This window comes from Microcebus murinus, chromosome 7 (assembly GCF_040939455.1).
Source record: "Microcebus murinus isolate Inina chromosome 7, M.murinus_Inina_mat1.0, whole genome shotgun sequence".
Classification (NCBI taxonomy): Eukaryota; Metazoa; Chordata; class Mammalia; order Primates; family Cheirogaleidae; genus Microcebus; species Microcebus murinus.
The window spans coordinates 98,496,410-98,521,869 of record NC_134110.1 but is presented as its reverse complement, the minus strand read 5'-3'; the positions used below and the strand labels follow the sequence as shown (position 1 = coordinate 98,521,869).

Genomic DNA, 25,460 nt, shown 5'->3' with positions numbered 1-25,460 from the left:
ATGAGAGCAAAGACCCTGTCTTTTACTAACAATGGGACACCCAAGGTGTGGTATTTAGTAGGTGCTCAATAAACAAGTATTTGAATGTTTAATAAACATTTGAAAATTCTTTGTACATTACCTTGTGTATATGAGGCTCTTTGCTTTTAAAAAAATAATTTTAGGAAAATAATTTGATGGTTCCTCAAAAAGTTCAATGCAGAATTACCATATGACCCAGCAATTCTACTCCTGGGTATAGATCTAAAAGAACTGAAAGCAAGGACTCAAACATATGCATATACTTGAATATCGATGTTCATAGCAATATTATTCACACTGGCTAAAAGGTGGCAACAACCCAAATGTCTAACAGATGAATGAATAAACAAACTCTGATAGATACATACAATGGAGTATTATTCAGCCTTAATAGGAAGGAAATTCTGGCACATGCTACAACATGGATGAACCACGAGGACACTATGCAAAGTGAAATAAGCCAGACATGGAAAGACAAATACTTACCACTATACTTAACTAAGGTATCTAGAGTAGTCAAACTCATAGAAAAGGAAAATAGAGTGGTGGTTGCCAGGGGCTGGAGGGAGGAAAAGATAGGGAGTTGTTGTGTATGAGATACAGAGTTTCAGTTTTACAAGAAGGAAAGTTCTAGAGATCTTTTGCACAATAATGTGAATACAATTTAACACTACCAAATTGTATATTTAAAAATTGTTAAAATAGTAATTTTTATGTTATGAGTATTTTACCATAATTAAAAATTCTTGAAAAGTTTTTTAAGAATGAAATTTTGATACATGCTATAATTGGCACAAACCTTGAAAACATTATGCTTATGTAAAATAAGCCAGACACAAAAGGGCAAGTATTATATGATCCCACTTACATCAGGTACCTAGAATAGGCAAATTCATAGACAGAAAGTAAAATAGTGGCTACCAAGGGCCAGGGGGAGGAGAAAATGCGAAGTTGTTTCATGGGTATCACACATTACTTAACAATTACCCCATTTCTTAAAAGTAGATTTTTTCCAATTTTTCCTATCATAAATATTCTTGCAATAAACATTTTCCATGAAAATTAATAGGTAAAAGATTTGAACAGACATTTCTCCAAAGGTTATATACCAATGGCCAGTAAGCCCATAAAAAGATGATCAACACCATAAATCATTAGAGAAATACAAATTAACACTACAATAAGATACCACTTCATACACACTAGAAAGACTACAATTAAAAATATAGACAATAGCCTGGGCACAGTGACTCCTATCTGTAATCCTAGCACTCTGGGAGGCTAAGGCAGGAAGATCACTTGAGTTCAGGAGTTCAAGACCAGCCTGAGCAAGAATAAGGCTCCATCTCAACAAAAAATAGAAAAATTAGCTGGGTGTGGTGGCTCAAGCCTGTAGTCCCAGCTACTTAGGAGTCTGAGGCAGGAGGATTGCTTGTGCTCAGGAGCTGGAGGTTACAGTGAGCTATGATGATACCACTGCACTCTAGCCAAAGCAATAGAACAAGACTCTGTCTCCAAAAAAATATATAGACAATAACAAGTGTTGGTAAGGATTAGGACAATCAGAAATTCTCATACATTACTAGTGGGAATGTAAAATGGTATGTATAACTATTTTGGAAAACAGTTTGACAGTTCCTCAAAAAGTCTCTCAAAATATTAACCAGAGAGTTAGCATACAACCCAGCAATTTTACTCCTAGATACATACCCAAGAAAAATGAAAACATATGTCCACACAAAACAAGCAAATGGATGTTTATAACTTACATTATTCATAAAAGCCAAAAAGTGAAACAACCCAAATGTCCATGAACTAATGAATGGACAAATAAAATGTTGTATATCCATGCAATGGAATTCAGCAATGAAAAGGAATGAAATACTGATATATGCTACAGCATGGATGAACCTCAAAAACATTATACTAAGTGATAGAAAGGAGACATAAAAGATCACATATTATATGATACAATTTATATGAAATGTCCAGAATGGGCAAATCTGTAGAGACAGAAAATAGATTAATGATTACTTTGGGATGAAGTGGGGAAAGAAGAATGGATAGTGACTGCTGATGGACACAAAATTTCCTTTTCTGATAGAAATGTCTTATAATTAGACTGTAGTCATGGCTGCACAACTCTTTCAATACACTAAAAGCCACTGAATTCTACACTGAGAATTGGTGAATTTTATGACATGTAAATTATATTTCAATAAAGCTGTTTTTAAAAAATAAAAATATTGCAGAATAAAAGAGAGCAAACTGAACACAACATAAGCAGAAAAAGGAAATAAGAACATAAATCAAGGAGATTGAAAACAGAAAAATCAATGAAATGAAAAACTGGTTCTTTGAGATAATCAATAAAACTGATAAACTTTTAACTAGTTTGATTTTTTTAAAAGGAAGCAAAAGGTAAGATGGAAATTACTATCAGGAATTAGAGAAAGACAGCTCTATAGATCTTTCAGAACTAAAAAGAGACCAGGCGCGGTAGCTCATGCCTGTAATCCTAGCACTCTGGAAGGCCAAGGCAGGCGGATCACTCAAGGTCAGGAGTTCGAAACCAGCCTGAGCAAGAGCAAGACCCCGTCTCTACTAAAAATAGAAAGAAATTAATTGGACAACTAAAAATATATACAAAAGATTAGCCAGGCATGGTGGTGCAGGCCTGTAGTCCCAGCTACTTGGGAAGCTGAGACAGAAGGATTGCTTGAGCCCAGGAGTTTGAGGTTGCTGTGAGCTAGGCTGACGCCACGACACTCTAGCCCAGGCAATAGAGTGAGACTCTGTCTCAAAAAAAAAAAAAAAAAAAAAAAAAGAAGAAGAAGAAGAAGAAGAACTAAAAAGAATAATAAAGGAATATTATTAACTTTATACCCATAAATTCAACAATATATGTGAATAAACAAATTCCTTGAAAGACACAAGTTACCAAAACTCTTTAAGAAGAAATAAATAATCTGAATAGTCCCATATCTATTAAAAAAATTGAATTTGTAGTTTAAAATCCTTATCACAAAGATAACTAAAGACCCAGATGGCTTCACTGGGAAATTCTACACAATATTTTATAATATCAATTTTACACAAAGTCTTCCAGATGATAAAAGATGAGGGAATTTTTCCCAATTGATTGTATGAGATCACTCTGATACCAAAACCAGGAAAAAATATTATAAGAAAAAAATATTACAAACTGATATCCCACATGGACATAGATAAAGGAAAAATAAAACTTTTTTTAACAACATATTAGCAAATCTTGGGAATGCAAGTTAGTTCAACATTAGAAAATCAATGTACTTCATCATATCAAGAAACTAATGGGAAAAAAACATGTAATTGTTTCAATAAATATAGAAAAAACATTTGACAAAATTCAACCACCATTCATGACAAAAACTCACTGCAAATTGGGGAATAAAAAGAACTTTCCCAAATTGACAAAAGGTATATACAAGAAATCTATAGCTAACATCACATTTACCAGTGCAGAATGCTTTCCCCTAAGATCTGGAACAAGGCAAGAATGTGTGCTCTCACTATTTCTATTCATCATCATACTGGAGGTGCTAGCTAGTGTAATAAGACAAGAAAAGAAATGAAAGGCACACAAATTGGAAAAGAAATAAAGTCACTATTTGCAGATAAAATGATTATCTACATAGAAAATACTAACAAAATCTACAAAACAGTTATTAGGACTAATAATTGAATTTAATGGTTGCAGGATAAGAGGTCAATATTTTATAAAATTGATTTTATTAATACACTTTAGCAATGGGCAGTTAATTAAAATTAAAAAGTGATACCATTTATGTTACCACCAAAAAATTATATACTTAAATACAAATCTAACAAAATATGTCCAAGATCTATATACTGAAAAACACAAAAGAATGATGGGCCAGGCATGGTGGCTCACGCCTGTAATCCTAGCACTCTGGGAGGCCGAGGTGGGCGGATTGCTCGAGGTCTGGAGTTCAAAACCAGCCTGAGCAAGAGTGAGAGCCTGTCTCTACTAAAAATAGAAAGAAATTAATTGACCAACTAAAAAGATACATATACGAAAAATTAGCCAGGCATGGTGGCGCATGCCTGCAGTCCCAGCTACTCGGGAGGCTGAGGCAGGAGGATTGCTTGAGCCCAGGAGTTTGAGGTTGCTGTGAGCTAGCCTGACGCCATGGCACTCACTCTAGCCTGGGCAACAAAGTGAGACTCTGTCTCAAAAAAAAAAAAAAAAAAGATTGATGCAAGAGATTAAGAAGACCTGATTAAAAGACAAGATATGCTATGTAAATGGTTGGAAGACTCAATAGTGTGAAGCTGTCAGTTCTCTCCAAACTTATCTATAGAATTCAACACAAACCCAATCAAAATTCCAGCAGGTTATTTTTAATAGAAATTGGCAAGCTGACTCTAAAATTTATGAAGAAAACAAAAGGAACTAGAATATCCAAAACAATTTTGAAGGATCAAAATTAAAGGACTCAAACTACCTGATTTAAAGACTTACTACAAATCTCTAGTAATCAAAACAGTGTAATATTGACAAAAGGATACACATAGGTCAATAGAACAGAAGAGTCCAGAGATAGATTCACACAAATCTGACCAACTGATGTTTGCCAAAGTTGCAGAGGGAAATGAAGCTAGAACAATTGCACATCTATATGCAAAAAAATAATTAAAGAACTTTGATCCATACCTCTCACATCCTAAACTAAAATTAACTTTAAAAGCCTCACAGACTTCAATGTAAAACCTAAAACTAAGAAAAATTCTGGGAGAAAAATAGGAGAAAATATTTGTGGCTTTGGGCCAGGCAAAGATATTTCAGATACAATACACAAAGCACCATCCATAAATAAAAATAATCAATGAATTATACTATATCAAAATTAAAAGCTCTTCTTCAAAAGGCAGTGTTAAGAAAATTAAAAGACAAACATCAGAAAATGTGTAAAATACATATCTAATAAAGGATTAGTATGTAGTACATATTTAGGAAACACTCAAAAGTCAATAACAACAGAACAATCCAATTTTAAAATAAGCAAAAATAGGAAGAGATACTACACTCAAGAGGCTACATATTGTTTCAAATGAAATGACAATTTAAAAAGCAGCTATACGAATGGCAGATAAACATATGAAAAGATATTAATATCATTAGTCATTAGGGACATGCAAATTAAAACTACAATCAGATAACTTTGCACACCTATTGTAATAGCTGAAATTGAAAAAGATGGCCCACCATCTGATAAGAATGTGAAGGAACTGGATCTCTCATATGTTGTTGGTGGAAATGTAAAATGGCACAAGCACTTTAGAAAACAGTTTTGTGTATGATCCAGACATTCTATTCCTAAGCATTTATCCACAAAAAAGGAAAGCATATGTCCATACAAAGACTTGTACACAAATAATCATAGCAGCTTTCCCTGTGATAGACAAAAATTATAAATAATGCAAATGTCTATCAACAGGTGAATAAAGAAACAAATATTGATTAATGGAACACATACTCAACAATAAAAAGGAATGCATTCATACACATAACATGAATAAATCCAAAATTATTTATAATTATAGTGACTTTATTAATAATCACTAAAGACTGGAAACAACCTGAATGTAAATATTAACAGATGAACAAACTGGTGCATTCATCAGATGGAAAATAACTCAGTAGAAAGGAATGAACTACCTGCAGAGGCAACCACATGCATGTGTATCTCAGAAGCATTATGCTAAGTGAAGGAAGTCATACTCTCAGTATGCTATAAACCATATGGTTCAATCTATAGGAAATTCTGGAAAAGGCAAAACTACAGGAACAGAAACCAGAAGAGTGCTTTCCAGGTCCTGAGACTTGGGGGAAGGGATTGGCTACAAAGAGACCATAGGCAACTTCTGACGTGACAGAAATATTCAGTGCCTTTATTGAGGTGGTTGTTACATGACTGTATAAATTTGTTGTAACTCAGTTGTACACCAAAACACCTTTACTAGATGTCAAGTCATATTTCAATAAACTCATCTATTTAGATAAAGAGGCTATCAGTGTTTACTGGAGAGACATGGGCCTTAGCCAGGCCAGAGAAGCAGAGACTCTTTGAAAAGGGGGAGAAAATTGTCTTTATAAAAAAGGGGCTCCTGTGGACAGGGAGCCAAATACTGCAGGGCAGGGAGGCTGCAGAGGAGAAAGGCAGACTGAACGTCTAAAGCTGTTAGGGTATGCAAGGAGAGATCTGGAGACAATGCTACAACACAAATAGTTCCTTACTGCTAGCTTCCTCAATTCGGAAGTTAAGAATTCCTTTCTTGTAAAGGGATTTTACTCTGAATTTGGACTTAGAAGATCAGGACTACTTTTACGCTGCCAGGTTCTTCCACTAATGCATACTGAAGGCTTAGCCTCAGGTAGACGACATCTTACACTATATGTTACCCTGCTGAAGGGCACAACTTAAACTGTTTGACCTTCCATGTATATGCTCCTCTACACCAGTCACCACCAGAAAATGTACTTCAGCTTCCCCAGATACAAAATAAAAAACATGTTTATTTCAAAGAGCAGTTATGGCAATTTCTGGCTCTGGATTTAAGTTCACTGTGAATTAATTATAAGAATAATCTTTGTATGGTGAGAAGAAATTAGGAAATATTAGGTTTCACCTTTTGGTTTCTTTTACGTTATAAATAAAACTTTAATGTTACTAGTCTAAGTTTTATGATAATGCTTTTTAAAAATAATCACATCTATTATTGAAAATGAAAATTGAAAGTTTATTTTAAAAGGAAAAAATGAAGTTTTTCTATTCATATTAGTGAGTTCTAGACCTGATGTTTCCATGTAAATATTTTTTTTTTTTTTTTTTTTTGAGACAGAGTCTCACTTTGTTGCCCAGGCTAGAGTGAGTGCCGTGGCGTCAGCCTGGCTCACAGCAACCTCAATCTCCGGGGCTCAGCGATCCTCCTGCCTCAGCCTCCCGAGTAGCTGGGACTACAGGCATGCACCACCATGCCCAGCTAATTTTTTTGTATATATATTTTTAGTTGGTCAATTAATTTATTTCTATTTTTGGTAGAGACGGGGTCTCGCTCAGGCTGGTTTCGAACTCCTGACCTTGAGCAATCCACCCGCCTCGGCCTCCCAAAGTGCTAGGATTACAGGCGTGAGCCACCACGCCCGGCCATGTAAATATTTTTTAAACAATAAATACTTAAATTATATATATCCATAAATAAGAAACCTAAACTACTTTGATACTTATAAATCTATCCTAAAAGAGAGACATGAGAATCTTAACTGGTGAAAATGAAAACAATCAAGTATATCTATTAATATATAGAGAGAAAAACACAGACCAGAGGATTACCTAGCCAAAATCTTTTTTATTTAATTTTTTATTTTTTCATATTATGGGGGTACAAATATTGTTAGGGTTACATATATTGCCCCTGCCATTCCTCCCCAAGCCCACACCCACCCCCACCCACGACCCCCACCCCCACCCACGCCTTACCAAAACATTAGCATGTCCTCCTCTCAGGTGGTGCTCATCGCCCTATTTTGTAAGTGTAAATTCTTCCCCTCCTTCCCCCTCCCATTTGCCCACCACCCAATAAAAGTTTGTTTGTTTTTCCCCTTTTTTTGACCTTTGGGTTACATTGTATATCTTAGCCTTTCCCTTGGAAGGTTTAGATGTATTCCCTCTCCCCTCCCCACTATGCTCACCACAACCCTAAGATGTGTATCTCCCCCTCCCCCAAACCCTAGTGGGCACTATCCCCATTTGGGCATCATAGTTTTAATCAGTCAGTACCAATTTGATGGCGAGTAGATGTGGAGCCTGTTTTCTTGATCTTGTGTCACCTCACTTTGGATAACGGGTTTAAGCTTAATACAGGACCTAGCCAAAATCTTAAGTGATTCTTTTTTCCTTTTTTGTAGTCTCCAGATTTTCTTCAATATATAGGACTTTTAGAATCAGATAAAATGTACTTTCTCAGTTGGTCCTGGTAAAAATAATAAAGTTTAGCATGCATTTCTCTTCGTTAATGAGATGCTAGCACAGTCCATAAAAGGCTGACCATAGACTATACAAAAATCTCAAAGAGAAAGGCAGTCGTGTTTTTATAGAATGGATACCACATAAGAGGGACTATTACTGCCATGGCATTACCCAACTCTCAGGCCATGGCATTACCAGTCCGTGTCCTGTTAGGAAACAGGATTCACATCACTGCCTGAGCTCTGCACCACACGCCAACCCACCGTGACACCCCAGCCCCCCCAGCCCCAGTCCATGGAAAAATTGTCTTCCATGAAACCGGCTGCTGGTGCCAAAAAGGTTAGGGACTGCAACTATAAAAAGATGCTTGATTCAAGAACACTTACAGGGGCACTTGTTATGTGACAGGCATTTTGGTAAGCGCTTTACAAATATTGACTTCTTTCCACTCTTCATGATAACCACATGCATTAGGATCAATTATTTCTTATTTTTCAGGTAGTGAAACTGAGGCACAGAGTGGTTAAATAAGGTGCCACGGTCACACACCTAGTACTTGCATTGAGCCCAATAAACTGCTACAGGGTGCTCTGCAAATTGGCTCTTTGAGCCTGGTGCCTCTCAGAGGTTGATCCTCCCACACATAACCTCACTGAGCCCCCTAAAAGCAGAACAAAGTGAGTTTTATCATCTCCATTCCACACATGAGACAATGAGTGCATGGCAATTAAACGACGAGCCCAAGGCCATACAGCTGTTGTCAGAGTCTGAATTCACATCCAGGTATAGTGACATGGAAACCTGTGCTACTTCTACCATGCTGTCTATCAAAGCATCGACCCATTTCCACTCTGGGGTTTGTACTAACATCAGAGAGCACACTTTATTCTCTGACACAAACTAAATTGGGTCACACTGCTGTTATCTGACATTTTCCTATTATTGAGTCACTCCATTTTCCTAAAAGAGAATAACATTACATTTAAAAAGAGAAAACCCAGGAACTCAATAGACAGGAAATCCACAGAAATTATTTCTCAAAGGAGTTAAAAAATGTTTTAAAATGCATATTAACTCAATGGTCTTTGATACAAACAAGCCATATATACTAAAAACAGCTAAAGCCACATACCAGGAAAGGTCTAAGATTTACACCAAGGCATTCTTACTTTTATACTTAAATTTTCAAGTAATGTGAACTCTAGGATAAGATAAAGCTACCATCTGCCAGTGTACTCTCTCCCCATTATCCTTGTAAATGGCACAAGGGCACCTGTACACCAGCACCTTAGAGCCCCGTGTTGTTGCATAGTTAAAATGAACTTGAGTCTCTCTACTACACAGCAATTCAAGATTATCTTTATTAAACAGAATGGATGGATTTTGTGGAACGTGCCTGTTTTGGCTTAGAATTTTCAGCACGATTATAATATTAAGACCAGGATACAGCTGTTTGTGACTAACCCCATGCCCACTGAGTAAGTAGTATCCGAGCATTATATGTCACGAGACACCTGTTTCCTGTTTTCATTCTTCCCTTTATCATTCTATCCCAATTTCCTTTCACCTGTAGGCCACTAAGACAACCATAATTCAGTCAGTCTTGTGTGCTACTGTCTCTTTTTCCTTCCATAACCGTTGTACCTGTTGTACAAGCAGGTACAAGTAAGTAGTCATTCTACTCGGAGGAAGTGGGGGGGACCCAACGGCCCCCAAAAGCACATTCAGAGTGTGGAAGGCTGTTGCTTGTGCAGCCTACCTTCAAAGTGACTAACTTCCTCCCTCATTTCCCATTAAGAACTTTTCCTGTTGAGGTAGTACCAGCCCCTCCGCAAGTACGATTGTGAACTGAATCACAAAAGGAAAACCTCCTGCAGCCCACAAATAAGGCAAGGCAATAACTGGCTTAGCATGATACCAGCACACTCTGATCCAAAAAAAAAAGGTACCTCTTGGGTTTATTTCCATACTTTACACCCGGATACAGAACAGGATGTGTTTAAATTTAAGGAAGTTCATTTCTATACAAATAAGTTGAAGTCAAAGACAATTTCCTCAGCCTAAGAGGATAACATCTTTATTATCAATGTATTATAACTGAAAGAGACTTTAGAGATCATTTTACACAGTCTTTGTATTTTACAAAGATTGTCACTGTGTTTCATACTTTAAGAAAGATGAAGTGACTTGTCTAATGGAATCCATTTTAAATGGCTTAAGAATAAGGGAGCATAGTTTAAATATCCTAATAGAAAACATAAAGAAAGTGTCTTTAAATTACATTAGATATGGCTGGGCGCGGTGGCTCACGCCTATAATCCTAGCACTCTAGAAGGCAGAGGCAGGAGGATCACTCAAGGTCAGGAGTTCAAAGCCAGCCTGAGCAAGAGCGAGACCTCGTTTCTACTAAAAGTAGAAAGAAACTAATTGGCCAACTAAAAATATATAGAAAAAACTAGTCGGGCATGGTGGCTCATGCCTGTAGTCCCAGCTACTCGGGAGGCTGAGGAAGAAAGATTGCTTGAGCCCAGGAGTTTGAGGTTGCTGTGAGCTAGGCTGATCCCACAGCACTCTGGCCCAGGCAACAGTGAGACTCTGTCTCAAAAAAAACAAAACAAAAAAATACATTAGATATAATAAGCAAGTTCAAAACAGTATATATAGTCTATCTCTTTTTGATTAATAAAAAAACTAACAGTGGTTTAGTTATCTTTGGGATGAAGGTCAGGGACAGGCAACAAAAGAATATGTCCTTTGGCTTTAAACTTTTAATGTTCAATATTACATAATTTTCAAAACAAGCATGAACTGCTTTTATAATAATCAAAAGGTTTTTTGGGTCACTTCCCAGCAGTCATTTAATATGAAGAAAATAGATCCTAAGGGAGGAGAAGGGGAGGTTAAGAGGGGTAAAAACCTACCTACCGGGTGCAATGAACACCATTTGGGTGATGGGCACACTAAAAGTCCCAACTTAAGCATTATAAAAGGTATTCATGTAACAAAAACATTTGTACCTCCTTAATATTTTGAATTAAAAAACAAAGAAAATGGATTCTACTCCTGACTCATTGTAACAGTTAATAGACATTCTTTGTGCCTTTACCTGGGCACTTTAGTTTGTAACCTTCTTACATCCTATCATCTCTCTCTCTCCATATATTAATATTAAATTCAAATATAACTTTTAAGACATATAAAACCCTAGGAAGCATAAGATGGCTTTATTGTTAAATGTTCATAAAAAGCAGGTACAGAAAATAGTAAATGCCTCTTCTCAGATAGTCCTGGTGCTTTGTTCTTCAAACACATTGTTATGCCAAGATTGATAAATTAACCAACTTATTGACTATTATAATAACTCACTGAAACCAACATTCCAGATGTTAGATATAGAATCACAGAATTCTGTACTTTTCCTGTGTTTTTCTGATGTAAGTCAATTAACCTTAAAGTTGAGGTTTCAATACCAAAGTAAGTATCAGTTCCCTTGCTGATTGTCCAATATATCCACTCTCATTCAGTCATGGTGATACAATTGTTCAGCTCAGAAGATAAGCTGCCAAAGATTTCAGGGCCCCTGCAGAAGTTCTGGCCTATGGGATGTAAACCTAAGTTTTGCATGACAACTTCTAGGAACTTTCCTTAGGAAAAATTGGCTTGCTTCTAGGTGACATCTATTTGAAACATGAAAATGAGCATCTTACTCTAGGGATGGGAGAAGTAAACAGGGTGAAGCCCAGAGCTCTGAGGCTTTTGGAGTAGAGCCAGCAACCAGCCCTAAACTGATCTCAGTGCTTCATTTGTGAGAGAAAAATAAATCTTATCTCATTCAAGCACCTATCAATTGAGCCAAAACTAATCCTGACACACCCACTGTCACCTGGAGGTCTCTGAAAAATAAACACATGTTTTAAAATCTTTGCCTATCCTCTGACATTCATAAGATTTCATATGTTATCAAAGAATATAAGCCCTGTCATTGGGTAAGCAGTCACTCATGGGGTAGGGGAATATAAGCCCAGTCATGATTCTTTATAACTTCTACCTCTTAAGGAATAGTTTACTAGTAAGTCAAACTATATTACTTTATAAACTGAATCTCAGGTCAGCAATATATGTGGCAGATAAAAGTTAAGACACAAATACTGCACTGTTTAGGTTTTTAAATTTTTTTATTTTAAAAAACAAATAGGAATCATTTCATTTCTACTGTAGAAAAATTACTATGAATTATTCATGACCAATCTTTTAATCACTCAAGGTAAATTAAGCTTTCAAATGATTTGGATATAAAATGTCTTTCAAAAGCCAAATAACCTTACTAACTGCTGAATCTTTTACATTAACTGGGTTCAATCTTCATATTACCAATTGTTCTTATTGCTTATATAATCATTGAACAATTTTTTCAAAATTATTTAAAATGACTGAAAGACAAAGATCTCCAATGTCTGAGATAAAAACTGTATCAATTAGAATTAGAACACTTACCTTTCAAGAAAAAATGTTAATGGCTTGATCATTACTGCCTACCTTTACCAGAGTTGAGAAAACGAATTAACTTGCGATTTTTATTTCTCTCATCTTCAATGTTGCTAGCAAATATAATACTAAGAAGCTATTCACTAGCCTTCAACTTTAAGCTTATATGCCTGATCTTCTTCTCCGGGAGTTGAGGGCTTACCATCTTGACACTGGGTAGCAGAGCTTCCCTGAGGATGCTGATTAAGAGGGGCCCCAATCATTAGCATCTGCTCTATTCTTAGCAGAGCAGGCCTCCAAATCAACCCCATACCACGCATACGCTCATTCTGATTTGCAGTAAGAAAACAAGGCCCAGGGGAAAAGATTATGACTAGAGACTACATTATAGTCTAGATTATATTATATATAATATACTAGATTATATTACAGAATAATAGACTAGAGATATTTTTAAATAGTTATAATTTTTCTTCAACAGACCATCAGAAGAGTTTGTATCTTTGAGATAGAACCCACACAGACTCAGTTCCTTGGGGCAGTCCTTGCTTCCTAAAGTGTTATTTTAATTTTAAATGAAAATGAAAGAGATAACATTACATTGAAAATTAACATCAACATCTGAAGAATTATACATTAGGAAAAGGCAATCAGAAATCCTTCAGTCCCTTTTCCGGCATTCTTTAACACCTCTGCTTTCTAGGACGGGAATTCATGAGCTATAATACTTGAGAAGATTCTCATCCGTAGGTTTTAAGATTTTCTTATCTGCCATGTTCACCACCCATCCTGGAGCAAGACCAAAGAAAATCTGCCTTGGATCCTTTCGAGAACTGAGCATCTTGAAGAGTTCATCTTTAGTGATATCAGGTAAAATATAACCATACTTCTTGGCGAGTTCAAGTCTTGCTTCAGGAAATTTGGCAGGATCTGCCAGGTACCCACGATTCTTTGCATCGGTGTAATATGGTACCAGTGCTTCAGGTGGAAGCATTCGTTTTGGAATGGGTTGTCCACGAAGAAAGAATGGAATAGGTTTGCATAGAATTTCTACAAAAAATTTACAAATAAAAAGAGGAGAGATGCAAACATTAGCTCTATACATAATGACTGTGCTACAGATTTTCTTTTAATTACTAATGTTTAAATATTACTGAGATAAGAACCTAATTCCAAAAACTTATTTGTTAAATAGGCTTGTCTTAAGTAAGAAATGGATATCCTTCATTTTCAATAGTCTGAGTCTTGAAATGCAAAGTTACTCCCCTGGGTTACCAAGGATGAGTGAATTTTTAAGCACAGTTAACACTGTACTTAAGCCCTACGTTTAAAAAAACAAAAAATCAAAATATTTTTATAACATTGTCTGTAGTGCATTAGAACAAGATGAGCCCCCTTGGCCACACCACTAATAGGAAATACTAAAACAGAAAACCAAGGTGTCCAAATACAAGTCAGAGAGCATGAAGACTTTTTTTTGAGGCAGTTTTGCTGTTGTCCAGGCAGTGTTATCACCATAGCTCACTGCAACGTCCAACTCCTGAGCTCATGTGATTCTCCTGCCTCAGCCTCCCAAGTAGCTAATTTTTTTTTTAATTTTTGTAGCAACAGGGGTCTCACTATGTTGCCCAGGTTGGTCTCAAATTCCTGGCCTCAAGTAATCCTCTGGCCTCCCATAGTGCTGGGATTACAGGTATGGGCCACTGTACCTGGTCCATGAAGACTTTTTAAAATCCTCATATGGATCTTATTTGTTTAGAAATTAGAAAGAAGCACTAAGATTTCTTGAAAACCAATGTTACTAAAATGAATTCTCTTAACTAAAGAGTAGGTAAAGAAATCTTAACAGGAAATCGCTAACAAAGGAATGCTCCATAATCCCAGTATGCTTTTAAACTTTTTAAAGTATCTGAAACATGTGTTCTAAAGGTCAGGTAGTGAAAAAAGGCCTATGCATAAAATATTACACATGCCACAGGGCCTTTAGATCATTTAGAAAACAATTACACAAATAGATGATTGTGTGAATACAATGGCATCCTACTCATCATGCTTTAGCAATGCAACTTTAACCAAAGTGGGAAACATAAAACAGGTCACATAAATCAAAACAGTATTAAAGAACTTACTGAGAACCTTAAAATAATACTATGTATATCACAAGGCAGTTACAAAGTTTACCAGATTTAATCCATGTAATCCACTCATACACATACAGTACTTGGTACACAATGAGGTTACTTGGTATCCAATGAGGTGTATGTCCACCCACTAACATGTAAGTTCTGTAAAGGAAGGGACTTCTAGACCAGGCGTGACAGCTCACACCTGTAATCCCAGCACTTTGGGAGGCTAAAGTGAGAAGACTGTTGACGGCCAGGAGTTGGAGACCAGCCTGCATAACATAGCAAAACCCCATCTTTACAAAAAAATTTAAAATCAGTCAGGTGTAGTGATGTACTCCTATAGTCCTAGCTACTTAGGAGGCTGAGGTAGGAGGATCGCTTAAACCCAGGAGTTGGAGGCTACTGAACTCCAGCCTGGCCAACAGAGTAAGGGGTCTCAAAAAAAAAAAAAGAAAGAAAGAAAAAGAAAAAAGGGACTTCTTACTCTCATGCTATCATCTCTCCATCATCTAGCAAACACTAGCCACTGACTAAATGTTTGCTGAATGAAAGAATCTGACAGTTGTTTTTTATAGTTCTGATATATCACATTATCTAGCAGTATCCCAACACAGGGCACATGAGAAATGGCAATTAGGAGGTACTCCAGGCAGGCCACCACAGACACAAGAACCGGAAGCTGCTAAGGCTCAAGATCAAGAATTACAAAAGCAGAGCCATCTAGAGCCAATTCATGCTCTGGATAAGCAATTCTACATGCTTCACCTACGACAGAGGGTAACTACATAGTGGATGTTCTTTACTCATCAATAAATCATCTTCAGGCTGGGCGCGGTGACTCATGCCTGTAATCCTAGCACTCTGGGAGGCCGAGGTGGACGGATCATTCAAGGTCAGGAGTTCGAAACCAGCCTGAGCAAGAGCGAGACCCCGTTTCTACTATAAATAGAAAAAAATTAATTGGCCAACTAAAAACATATAGAAAAAATTAGCCGGGCATGTTGGCAACATGCCTGTAGTCCCAGCTATTTGGGAGGCTGAGGCAGAAGGATTGCTTGAGCCCGGGAATTTGAGGTTGCTGTGAGCTAGGCAGACGCCATGGCACTCTAGCCCAGGCAACAGAGTGAGGCTCTGTCTCAATTAATTTAAAAAATAAAAAAAGAAATCATCTTCAAAATACAGGTCAGAAAGAAGTTTGTATAACACTTTAGATGTGCTATCTCCCCACCAAATAGTTTTTAAGGGAATTAGTGTATAAAGAGGCACAGTACAGTGGAATAACCTAGTCTGAGGAGAATCCTAGTCCTGCTGCACAGCTTTGTGAGTACTAGTCCTCAGCCACCAGTGAATGGCACGCACCCCCACCCCAAGCCTGTGTAAGAGTAAGACTTAAACACACTGGATGTATCCAATAAAGTTCCAGTAAGCTGGGAAAATGGGCTTCTGGCTACCTAATCATATAAAAATACAGAATGAATAAGGTATTACTTGTCACAATAAAAGTCTTGTCATTAAAAGAATAGATAAGGCCATGTGTGGTGGCTCACACCTGTAATCCTAGCACCCTGGAAGGCCAAGGCGGGAGAATTGCTTGAGCTCAGGAGTTCGAGACCAGCCTGAGCAGGAGAGAGACCCCATCTCTACTAAAAATGGAAAAAATTAGCCAGGTGCACGCCTGTAGTCTCAGCTACTCGGGATGCTGGGGCAAGAGGATCACTTGAACTAAGGGGTTTGAGGTTGCTGTGAGCTAGGCTCACGCCATGGCACGCTAGCCCGCGCAACAAAGCCAAACTCTTGTCTCAAAAAAAAAAACAAAGAAAAGGTAGCAAACCTTAAAAAGAATATACAGTTTATTCTAAACTTTTAAAAATTTAACTGAATAAACATCCTTCCATAGGGCTCACAAAAAGGAGAACACTATTCTTACTCTTAAAATAGTTCTAGCAGAAAAGGTAGAAAAATGTGCATTAAAAATTTTTCCCATAACTTGGAAAACTAAAGTATAATCAAGTAAATTATTGAGAGACAAAATTATTACCAAATGATAAACCTGTAATTAGATCTGTTTCATTGCTTATTTAATGAAAGGCTCCTCCTAGGACAACTGCAGAGCTGTCCCGAGGGCCAAGCACAAGCATCTTGAGGCTGATGACACCTCCTTCCCAACACCCTAGATGGCATCTGTCTGGTGAACAAGCACCACCCACCAACACATTCTAATAATGCCTAAATGCCTTTGCAAATGTTTGTGGCTGTTTTAAAGAAAAATATTCATTTTCTTATTTGTGGCAGCTCACTCTAAAAACAATGAGTGATGGACCAAAATAAGAAAAGAAGCTCGTCTATAATAAACAAGAGGGAAACGAGAATTATGTTGGTGAATATATATCTTCTGAGACAGGGTCTCACTCTGTTGCCCGGGCTAGAGTGCAGTGGTGTCATCAAATTCCTGGGCTCAAGTGATCCTCCTGCCTCAGCCTCCCAAGTAGCTGGGACTACAGGCATGAGCCACCACACTCAGCTAATTTTTCCATTTTTTGTAGAGATGGGGTCTTACTCTTGCACAGGCTGGTCTTGAACTCCTGAGCTCAAGCAATCCTCCGACCTCGTCCTCCCGGAGTGCTAGGATTACAAGCGTGAGCCAATGTGCCCACCTGGTCAATGTTTTTATAAAGCTTTCAATTATGAGGAAAATGAAATGCTGGTTATTTGTTTTGATATCTTTACATACAGAAGATAAGAATGCTTCCCTTCTTCCCTTTTATATAGTGATTGTCTTCTAATTGAACAATTTGGTCAGGAAACATTTAACTCCCATTTGAATGCAAAAGCACCAAAGAATCCCTTTGTAACAGCATTTAGTCAACAAGCTACACTTGGGTTTTCATCCCTGCAATTTTAAAAATCCAATTCATTCATTCCACAAATTTTAAGTGAGCCTCTACTAGATATCAGGCATTGCTCTACATGCTAGGGATACAGTAGTAGTGAAGAAAAGATCCCCATCATCAAGACAGATGGCAGAGGAGGAGAATGAAAGGTGAAAGAGAAATGAAATCATACTTTGTCAGCTAGTGACAGCTGCCAAGTGCAGACACAATGTAGGGCCAGGAGACAAGACGGGACTTGAGTGCATGTGCACGTGTGTGCGTGCATGCACATGCATGTGCTCTTTTATTTAGTACAGGTAGGAAAGATTTCCCGAATAAGCAGAGACCTGGAAGAGTGGGGCCAGAGCCATGGAGACTCAAGGGGAGGAGCCTGTAGGCAGACGCTAAAGGAGTGAGGGGCTCAGCACGTGGAGGCAGCCCGGGCTGGCAGCCAGTGAGGGCAAGCAAGCAGGACAGAAGCAGGAGGAGGTGCAGACCACACCAGCCTTGGAGGGAGGAGTCCCACGGATGCCACTGGAGGTTTGGTGCAGAGGAGTGACGGTCCACGCTTTAAAAAGAACCCCATTTTTGAAACAGATGTTTGGTATGAAAAAAAAGAACCCCATTTGGTGAAGCTCCACTGCAGGCGGGAGCAGCAGCAGAAGCAACACAGAAGGTACCACAGCAATCCACATGAGAAGATGGTGGCCTGGACCAGACTGGCAGCAGCTGGAGAAGCAGTTGGATTATGGACAGTTTGAAGATAGAACTCACAGGATTTATGAGGGCATGAAAGAAGGAGTGCAGAGGACTCCGAATGTTGAATGAGCTGTCATTTAATTAGACAGGGAAGATGGCAATAAGAGCAGGCTGAGGTGAAAGAGAAAAGAGACGTTCAGACACACTAAGTTTGAGATCCCTACCAGACATTCAAGGGGAGCAATGGGTCTGGGGTTCAGGGGAGACACAGAGTCACTTTTGCCCTTGGTACATCTGTGAGCTACATGCTTAGTTCTTTATAAAAATAACCCACCTGGCAGATGTAGATCAAACAACTACTACCAACACTTGCTTTTCACTAGTTAAAAAGTAACAGTTAATATGAGACAGAGAAAGAAGAAAATGACCACAGAACAAGCTTACCCAGACTTCTTGGATCATAAAAGGCTGTAGTAACAACACCACCATTTTTTTCAATTGCAGCAATAGCTAGTTCTGAAGCCAACTGTACTTCAATGTTAATTTTCGCCTTAAAGGTATCAGCACCCTGTAATACATCAAAACAGTTCACGGGTAATTAGTCTGGCGAAAAGTAAATTAAGACAAGCTTCCTTTTCAAACTGTGTTTTGCCCTCCAAAGTGTCTACAATGTAACAATACAGTTGGCCCTCTCTCTGCAGGTTCCCTACCCATGGATTCAACCAACTTGGATGGAAAATTTGGGGAGGGGAGACAATAAAAAATAAAAATACAGAAATAAAAAATAATACAAAATTTTAAAAAATATAGTGGCACAACTAGTGACATAGCATTTACATTATATTAGGTATTATAAGTAATCTAGAAATAATTTAAAGTGCATGGGAGAATCTATGCAGGTTATATGCAAATACTACACCATCTTACACCAGGGACTTGAGTATCTGTAAATTTTATGAGGTGGGGGGTTGTCCCTGGAACCAATCCCCCTCGGATACTGAAGGAGGGAAGACTGTAATTCCTATTTTTAAATATCTCTGCTTTGAGGCCCTGGCAACTTTTTTTATATTTTATTTAGGCCACCCCATATTTGCATTCTATGTATTTAGTAGACACCTATATAAGCACCCATTCCTGGTACTTCATTTACAGTAGATTGTCTAATCCTCATAACAACCCTATGACAGGATTATTGCTATATAAACTTTATAGAGGGATACAGTGAAGCACAGAGAAGGTAAGTAATTTGCCCAGGATCACAAAGCTAGGGCTCTAACCCAGACAGTATAGTCATAGCATCTGTGTTCTTAACCACAGTACGCTACATGATATAGATAAAAACTAATCTTCCTTATCACTAAGTAAACAAGAGGCCAGGAGGAGGTTTAAGAGGGGAATACATGGGCTGGAGCAGGTGGAAGAACAGGTGGAATATCTGACAACAATCTGAGCTTTGGAGGTGTTGGACCACTCTAGGGAAAAAGGCAGAAGACAACAGAAATTCACTTTTGCATTTGTTACTAATTTTATTACAGTCTCTAAGTTGAAAACAAAAAAAAAAGTCCCTTTCCCCAAATGTACAACACTAGAAAATGAAGTTCTTAACTTTTAAAAGTTATGTTTTGGGGCCGGGCGTGGTGGCTCATGCCTGTATTCCTGGCACTCTTGGAAAAAAAAAAGTTATGTTTTTGGTGACATTAGTCAGGATATGCTATATATTTCTCTAGTTTCAAAATAGATTCAGATAAAAATAAAAAGATGGCAGCATTACCATTCTGTGGCAATAGAAAGTTTTTGTGTAGTTGAAATAAACTGGCACCCAATCTAGTTACTTTTATTTTTTTTTTGAGACAGAGTCTCACGCTGTCTTCCGTGCTAGAGTGCCTTGGCGTCAGCCTAGCTCACAGCAACCTCAAACTCCTGGGCTCAAGTGATCCTTCTGCCTCAGCCTCCCAAGTAGCTGGGACTACAGGCATGCCCCACCACGCCTGGCTAATTTTTTCTATATATTTTTAGTTGTCCAGCTCATTTCTTTCTATTTTTAGTAGAGACGGGGTCTCACTCTTGCTCAGGCTGGTCTCGAACTCCTGAGCTCAAAAGATCCACCCGCCTCAGCCTCCAAGAGTGCCTGCAATACAGGCGTGAGCCACCATGCCCAGCCATAGTTCCTTTTATTAATTATGAAATTTTCATATACTTCAAAAATGTCCCATCAATTATATGATACATTTTCTCACATTTTTTATATCTGATACTTGTGTGCTTTTATAATCAACAGTACCTTTGATTCAATAATATGGGGTGTTCCTATATTATTTGGGAGTTTTAAGCACTCCAGAGCTTGCTTAATCTTCTCCCTATTCTTGGGCATTGGTGTCAGTTCCAGTATTATATACAGCATTTTTAAGAATGTCTTTATATCAAGTTTCTTTTATTTTCTATTATTTTGTTTTTCCTTGAGAACATATATTCTCAAATTGGGTAACATTGTTTTTGGTGCTTATTTGTTACAGCACCAAACTGGTAATTTTGTGTTCAAAACTGTTGGGCCAGGAACAGACGGGCATGCCCTCATTCCTGTAATCCCAGCACTCTGGGAAGCCAATGCAAAAAGACCACTGAAGGCCGGGCGCAGTGGCTCACGCCTGTAATCCTAGCACTCTGGGAGGCCAAGGCAGGTGGACTGCTCCAGGTCAGGAGTTCAAAACCAGCCTGAGCAAGAGCGAGACCCCGTCTCTACTATAAATAGAAAGAAATTAATTGGCCAACTAATATATACAGAAAAAATTAGCTGGGCATGGTGGCACATGCCTGTAGTCCCAGCTACTCAGGAGGCTGAGGCAGTAGTATCACTTGAGCCCAGGAGTTTGAGGTTGCTGTGAGCTAGGCTGATGCCACAGCACTCACTCTAGCCTGGGCAATAAAGCGAGACTCTGTCTCAAAAAATAAAAAATTTAAAAAAAGATCACTTAAGGCCAGAAGTTTGAGACCAGTCTGTGCAGTATTTCAAGACCACATTTCTACAAAAAAATTTTAAAAAATTAGCCCAGAGTGGTGGCGAGTGCCTGTAGTCCCAGCTACTCAGGAAGCTGAGGCAGGAGGATCGTTTGAGCCCAGGAATTCAAGGATATACGCAGCTATGACCACGCCACTGAACTTCAGCCTGGGTGACAGGAAGAGAACCTGTCTCTAAAAATAAACATAAAAACAAAAAAACAAACAAACAAAAAAACCCCTGTCTTATCATCCACTATTTACTACAAATCTGAAATCCAGAAAAGCAAACCAATTTACAGAGTTGTAAATGATGTATAATTGCACTTATTCAACCACTGCTCTGGGATAGAGATTTCAGGATTATTTTTGCTAGTTTAATAAACATACATGTGAAGGACGTTGGGATATGCAGTTTAAAGGCTGCTGAGGTCATGGATATTTCCATGTTAAGTTTTATGTATATTTTCTGATACACCCAGAGTAGAATACTGAGGCTTATCTTATATTTGGTGTTCTCTTTTCAAATTATTTTACTTAGAAAGCTTTTCTCTAAAGGTTCACTCTTTCAAAGGAATATAAAAAGTTTTTCATAAACATATACTTCCCTCTAGTGGACATTAAGTTACCTATACAGCAATATTATTAACAAACAAGAAACAGTAATTAACCATATACAAAAAATTTGCTTATGAACCCCTAGCCAATTCCTATAAAAATAAAACTTCTTCACCTCAATTAGATTTGAATTTGACTCATCCCTTTCTTCCATAAATATTAACTCAGTGACTATGATGACTACAATATTTCTAATATTAAAAACACAGCAATGAATCAAAGTACCTGCCCTCAAGAGAGCTTACATGCTAGTGAGAAAGACATTGAAAAGTAAATACGTAACTTGGGGGTTTTTTTTGTTGTGGGGGGGGAGCAGGGTCTCTCTCTGTTGCCCAGGCTCTGGAGTGCAATGGTGTCATCATAGCCCACAGCTACCTCAAACTCCTGGGCTCACATGATCCTCCTGCCTCTGCCTCCCAAAGTGTTAGAATTACAGGCATGAGCCACTGTGCCTGGCTTTAAATGCATAACTCGATAACACATGTCAAGTGTTCATATGTATTCAAAGAAAAACACTTTGGGTAGGGTAAAGCTGTCAGTGTGACTGTGAGGGCAGGGCACAGTCTTAGAAAAGGCTGTCCAAAAAAGCCTTCCTGATAGGTTGACATTTAAGCAGAAAACCAAAGGAAAGGGAATAACTGTACAGATACACAGAAGAGCTTTCAAGGACAAGGAGACAGAGCTCTACCATGACAGGATGCCAGGTTTCCAAAACCACAGCTGGGTATAACATGATCACCACCAAGTAATGGTTAGGGACACAAATGGGATAAAAGTAAAAGGAGTAGAGTATTCATTATGTGGAAATCAAAAATATCTATGTAACACCAAAAGATCTAACCCAGACTCACCTCCTCTACCAGCTGGACACCATAATTCCTTTTAAGCGGCTGGATGGTCACACCTCTCCCATTGACAAGCTGGGTTAAGTCAATAGGTTGAGTAGGATCAACTCGACCCAGGTCAATAAGATACTGCAGTCTATTGAGACTCAAAGGCTTATACTGACGTCTGAAGCTATAAAACAAGAATGTAACAGTTGGAAAACTGTCTTCCTATAACTTCTCCAAATCAACTCAAAGCTTTGTCCAGCATTTTCTTCCATCAATTTTGATGGTTTAACCAAATAAAACCCTCCTGAGTGCAACACAAACACATAATGTTACTTGATTTGGGTATTAAAACAACACCAGTACTTATTTTGTTCTAGTAAAAATAATTTCCCTCTCTAAGCATTTATTTCACTCATTTACACAAATACAAAAATTTGTGAAAAGTTTAACCCATTATCTGAATTATGCATTAACGTGGAGTTCAAAGTAATGACAGTAGTTATCATTTATTGGGTGACCACAGCAAGCCAGATTTTTTTATATACTGTATACTATTGCTAATCCTCTAAACAACCACAAGAGCAGGCATTATAATCTTCATTTTGCAAGTCTGAGTGCAATGTCGGGGCTTTTTTGTTCTCCTACTAATCCAACCTAAGTTTCATTACCAAAAATGTTCAGAGGTACAGAGCAAAACTTTGCTTCAAAGTAAATTTAAAATTTCTACCAAACTACTATTTGGATGATTCTCAACAGAAATTAAGGACTTTTTTTTTTCTTGAGACACAGTCTCACTTTGTTGCGTGGCTAGAGTGCCCTGGTGTCAGCCTAACTCACAGCAACCTCAAATTCCGGGGCTCAAGCCATCCTGCTGCCTCAGTCTCCCGAGTAGCTGGGACTACAGGCATTCACCACCATGCCTGGCTAATTTTTTCTATATATAATTTTAGTTTGCCAATTAATTTCTTTCTATTTTTAGTAGAGACAGGGTCTCACTCTTGCTCAGGCTGGTTTTGAACTCCCCCAACCTTGACCGATCCCCCCACCTCGGCCTCCCAGAGTGCTAGGCTTACATGCGTGAGCCACCATACCCAGCCAGGACTTGTACTTTTAAAAAGCAAGGCAACCTTACCTATGTCCTTCATTAAACCCATATTTTGGTATTCGAATGTAAAATGGAGTCTGGCCTCCCTCAAAGCCCAGGCGGGGCCGGGTTCCTCTCTGTCTTTCTCCTTTATGGCCTCTGCCACATTTTCTACCTCCTCTCCGACCTCTTGGTCGTCTCTCCTGCAAGGAAAGAAGAGAGTTTGATGATATTCAAATGCATTTTAAAACAGTGCATTTCCCCTCTTCACTGTGTACCTTTTTGTTATGCCATTCATTCATCCATCCAACCAGTACTAGCTAACACTACTGTGTGCCAAGTACTGTCTCTAATAGCTCAAACATCCACTTAGCATCTTTGCCTCTGAAGACCTAGCTAATTCTTGAAACCAAAGTCCAAGTTGTGCTTCAAAGGCAAAAACATCCAAGGATGGGATGGTGATAAGGTTTCTATGAAGAGCTTAACTGAAAAAAAAAAAAAATCCTAGAGTTAAACAGCCATAACAAAGTCTCAATGATATTCAAGAAATTTTTTTAATTTTGTAATTGTAAATAAGTAATTGTTACCCCTATACCTGTAATTTTATTTGAAGACTGACAGAGAAAATCTTTTCCTTAATTTGCTTCCTATCACTGCACAAAAGCAATGAATTGACAGTGCGCCGTCAGTGTATTCAGTGAGTTGCAGAAGAGACAGATGCAATTTAGATCTTTCAATTCTCATCTTTCCGACGAATACATATACTGACAAAGCACTTCAATTCAAAATCCACTTTTGAATGACACAATCATTTTGTAGTTTCTGCGGGTCTGCTCCTCTGCCCTAATTAACATTTTTACGCTTTTATATATAAACCTTGTTAAGAATTGGGAGCACGTGGGAAGATTTTCCTCTGTGGCAGTAAAGGAGAACAGGGACCTGGCAACCCCACGTTTATGGCAACACCCCTCTGCAAAGGGCAGTTCTCCAGAACCACGGAGAGTGCAGGGCCATTTCCATCGCCCGGGTCCCCAGAGCTTTCCCGCACCTCCACCAGCCACTTACCGGTTTCCTGGAGCCGGGATTCGGCTTCAAATTGGCCAGGCTTACACGCGGCAGAGCCCGAAGCAGATCCAGGGCCCTAGCCCCACCGCCCCGCGTGGTACTCGCCATCACCCGCAGAGCCAAGAGTGCCCAAGGTCGGCCAGAGCACACGCAGAGGTCACGTGGCCTCCCGACGCTGCTTTACGGCCACGGTCCCGCCCCTGTCGCGCTGCAGTCGCGCACAAGGGAGCCTCGGACTCTCCCAGCGGCGTCGGGGTTTGAGTGCTGGTCTCCTGTCGCTCTGTTTTGGTTTGGATCTTTGGGGGATGTGATTGTGTTTTCCGAGATTGTGCTTCTTCTTGGCGCTCCCCTTTAGTATCCTGAACATGAAACATTCTCTTTCGCCAAACAAGTGCTCATACTGAAAACACTGCATTGGCCAGGCGCGGTGGCTCACGCCTGTAATCCTCGCACTCTGGGAGGCCGAGGCGGGCGGATTGCTCAAGGTCAGGAGTTCAAAACCAGCCTGAGCAAGACCCGTCTCTACTATAAATAGAAAGAAATTAATTGGCCAACTAATATATATAGAAAAAATTAGCTGGGCATGGTGGCGCATGCCTGTAGTCCCAGCTACTCGGGAGGTTGAGGCAGCA

At 38.7% G+C, this 25,460-nt stretch overlaps 1 protein-coding gene across 1 annotated transcript; it reads right to left on the bottom strand.

The window, feature by feature from the left end:
• Positions 1-12,987: 12,987 nt before the first annotated feature.
• MRPL15 (mitochondrial ribosomal protein L15) lies at positions 12,988-24,999 on the bottom strand. Its single transcript, XM_012789269.2, has 5 exons — positions 24,829-24,999; positions 23,812-23,966; positions 22,698-22,863; positions 18,679-18,802; positions 12,988-13,589 (listed from the first exon to the last, which is right to left on the bottom strand). Exons 1-5 carry the CDS (start codon positions 24,934-24,936, stop codon positions 13,252-13,254), a joined length of 891 nt encoding a protein of 296 aa, XP_012644723.2. The 5' UTR covers positions 24,937-24,999; the 3' UTR covers positions 12,988-13,251.
• Between the last annotated feature and the right edge of the window lie 461 nt (positions 25,000-25,460).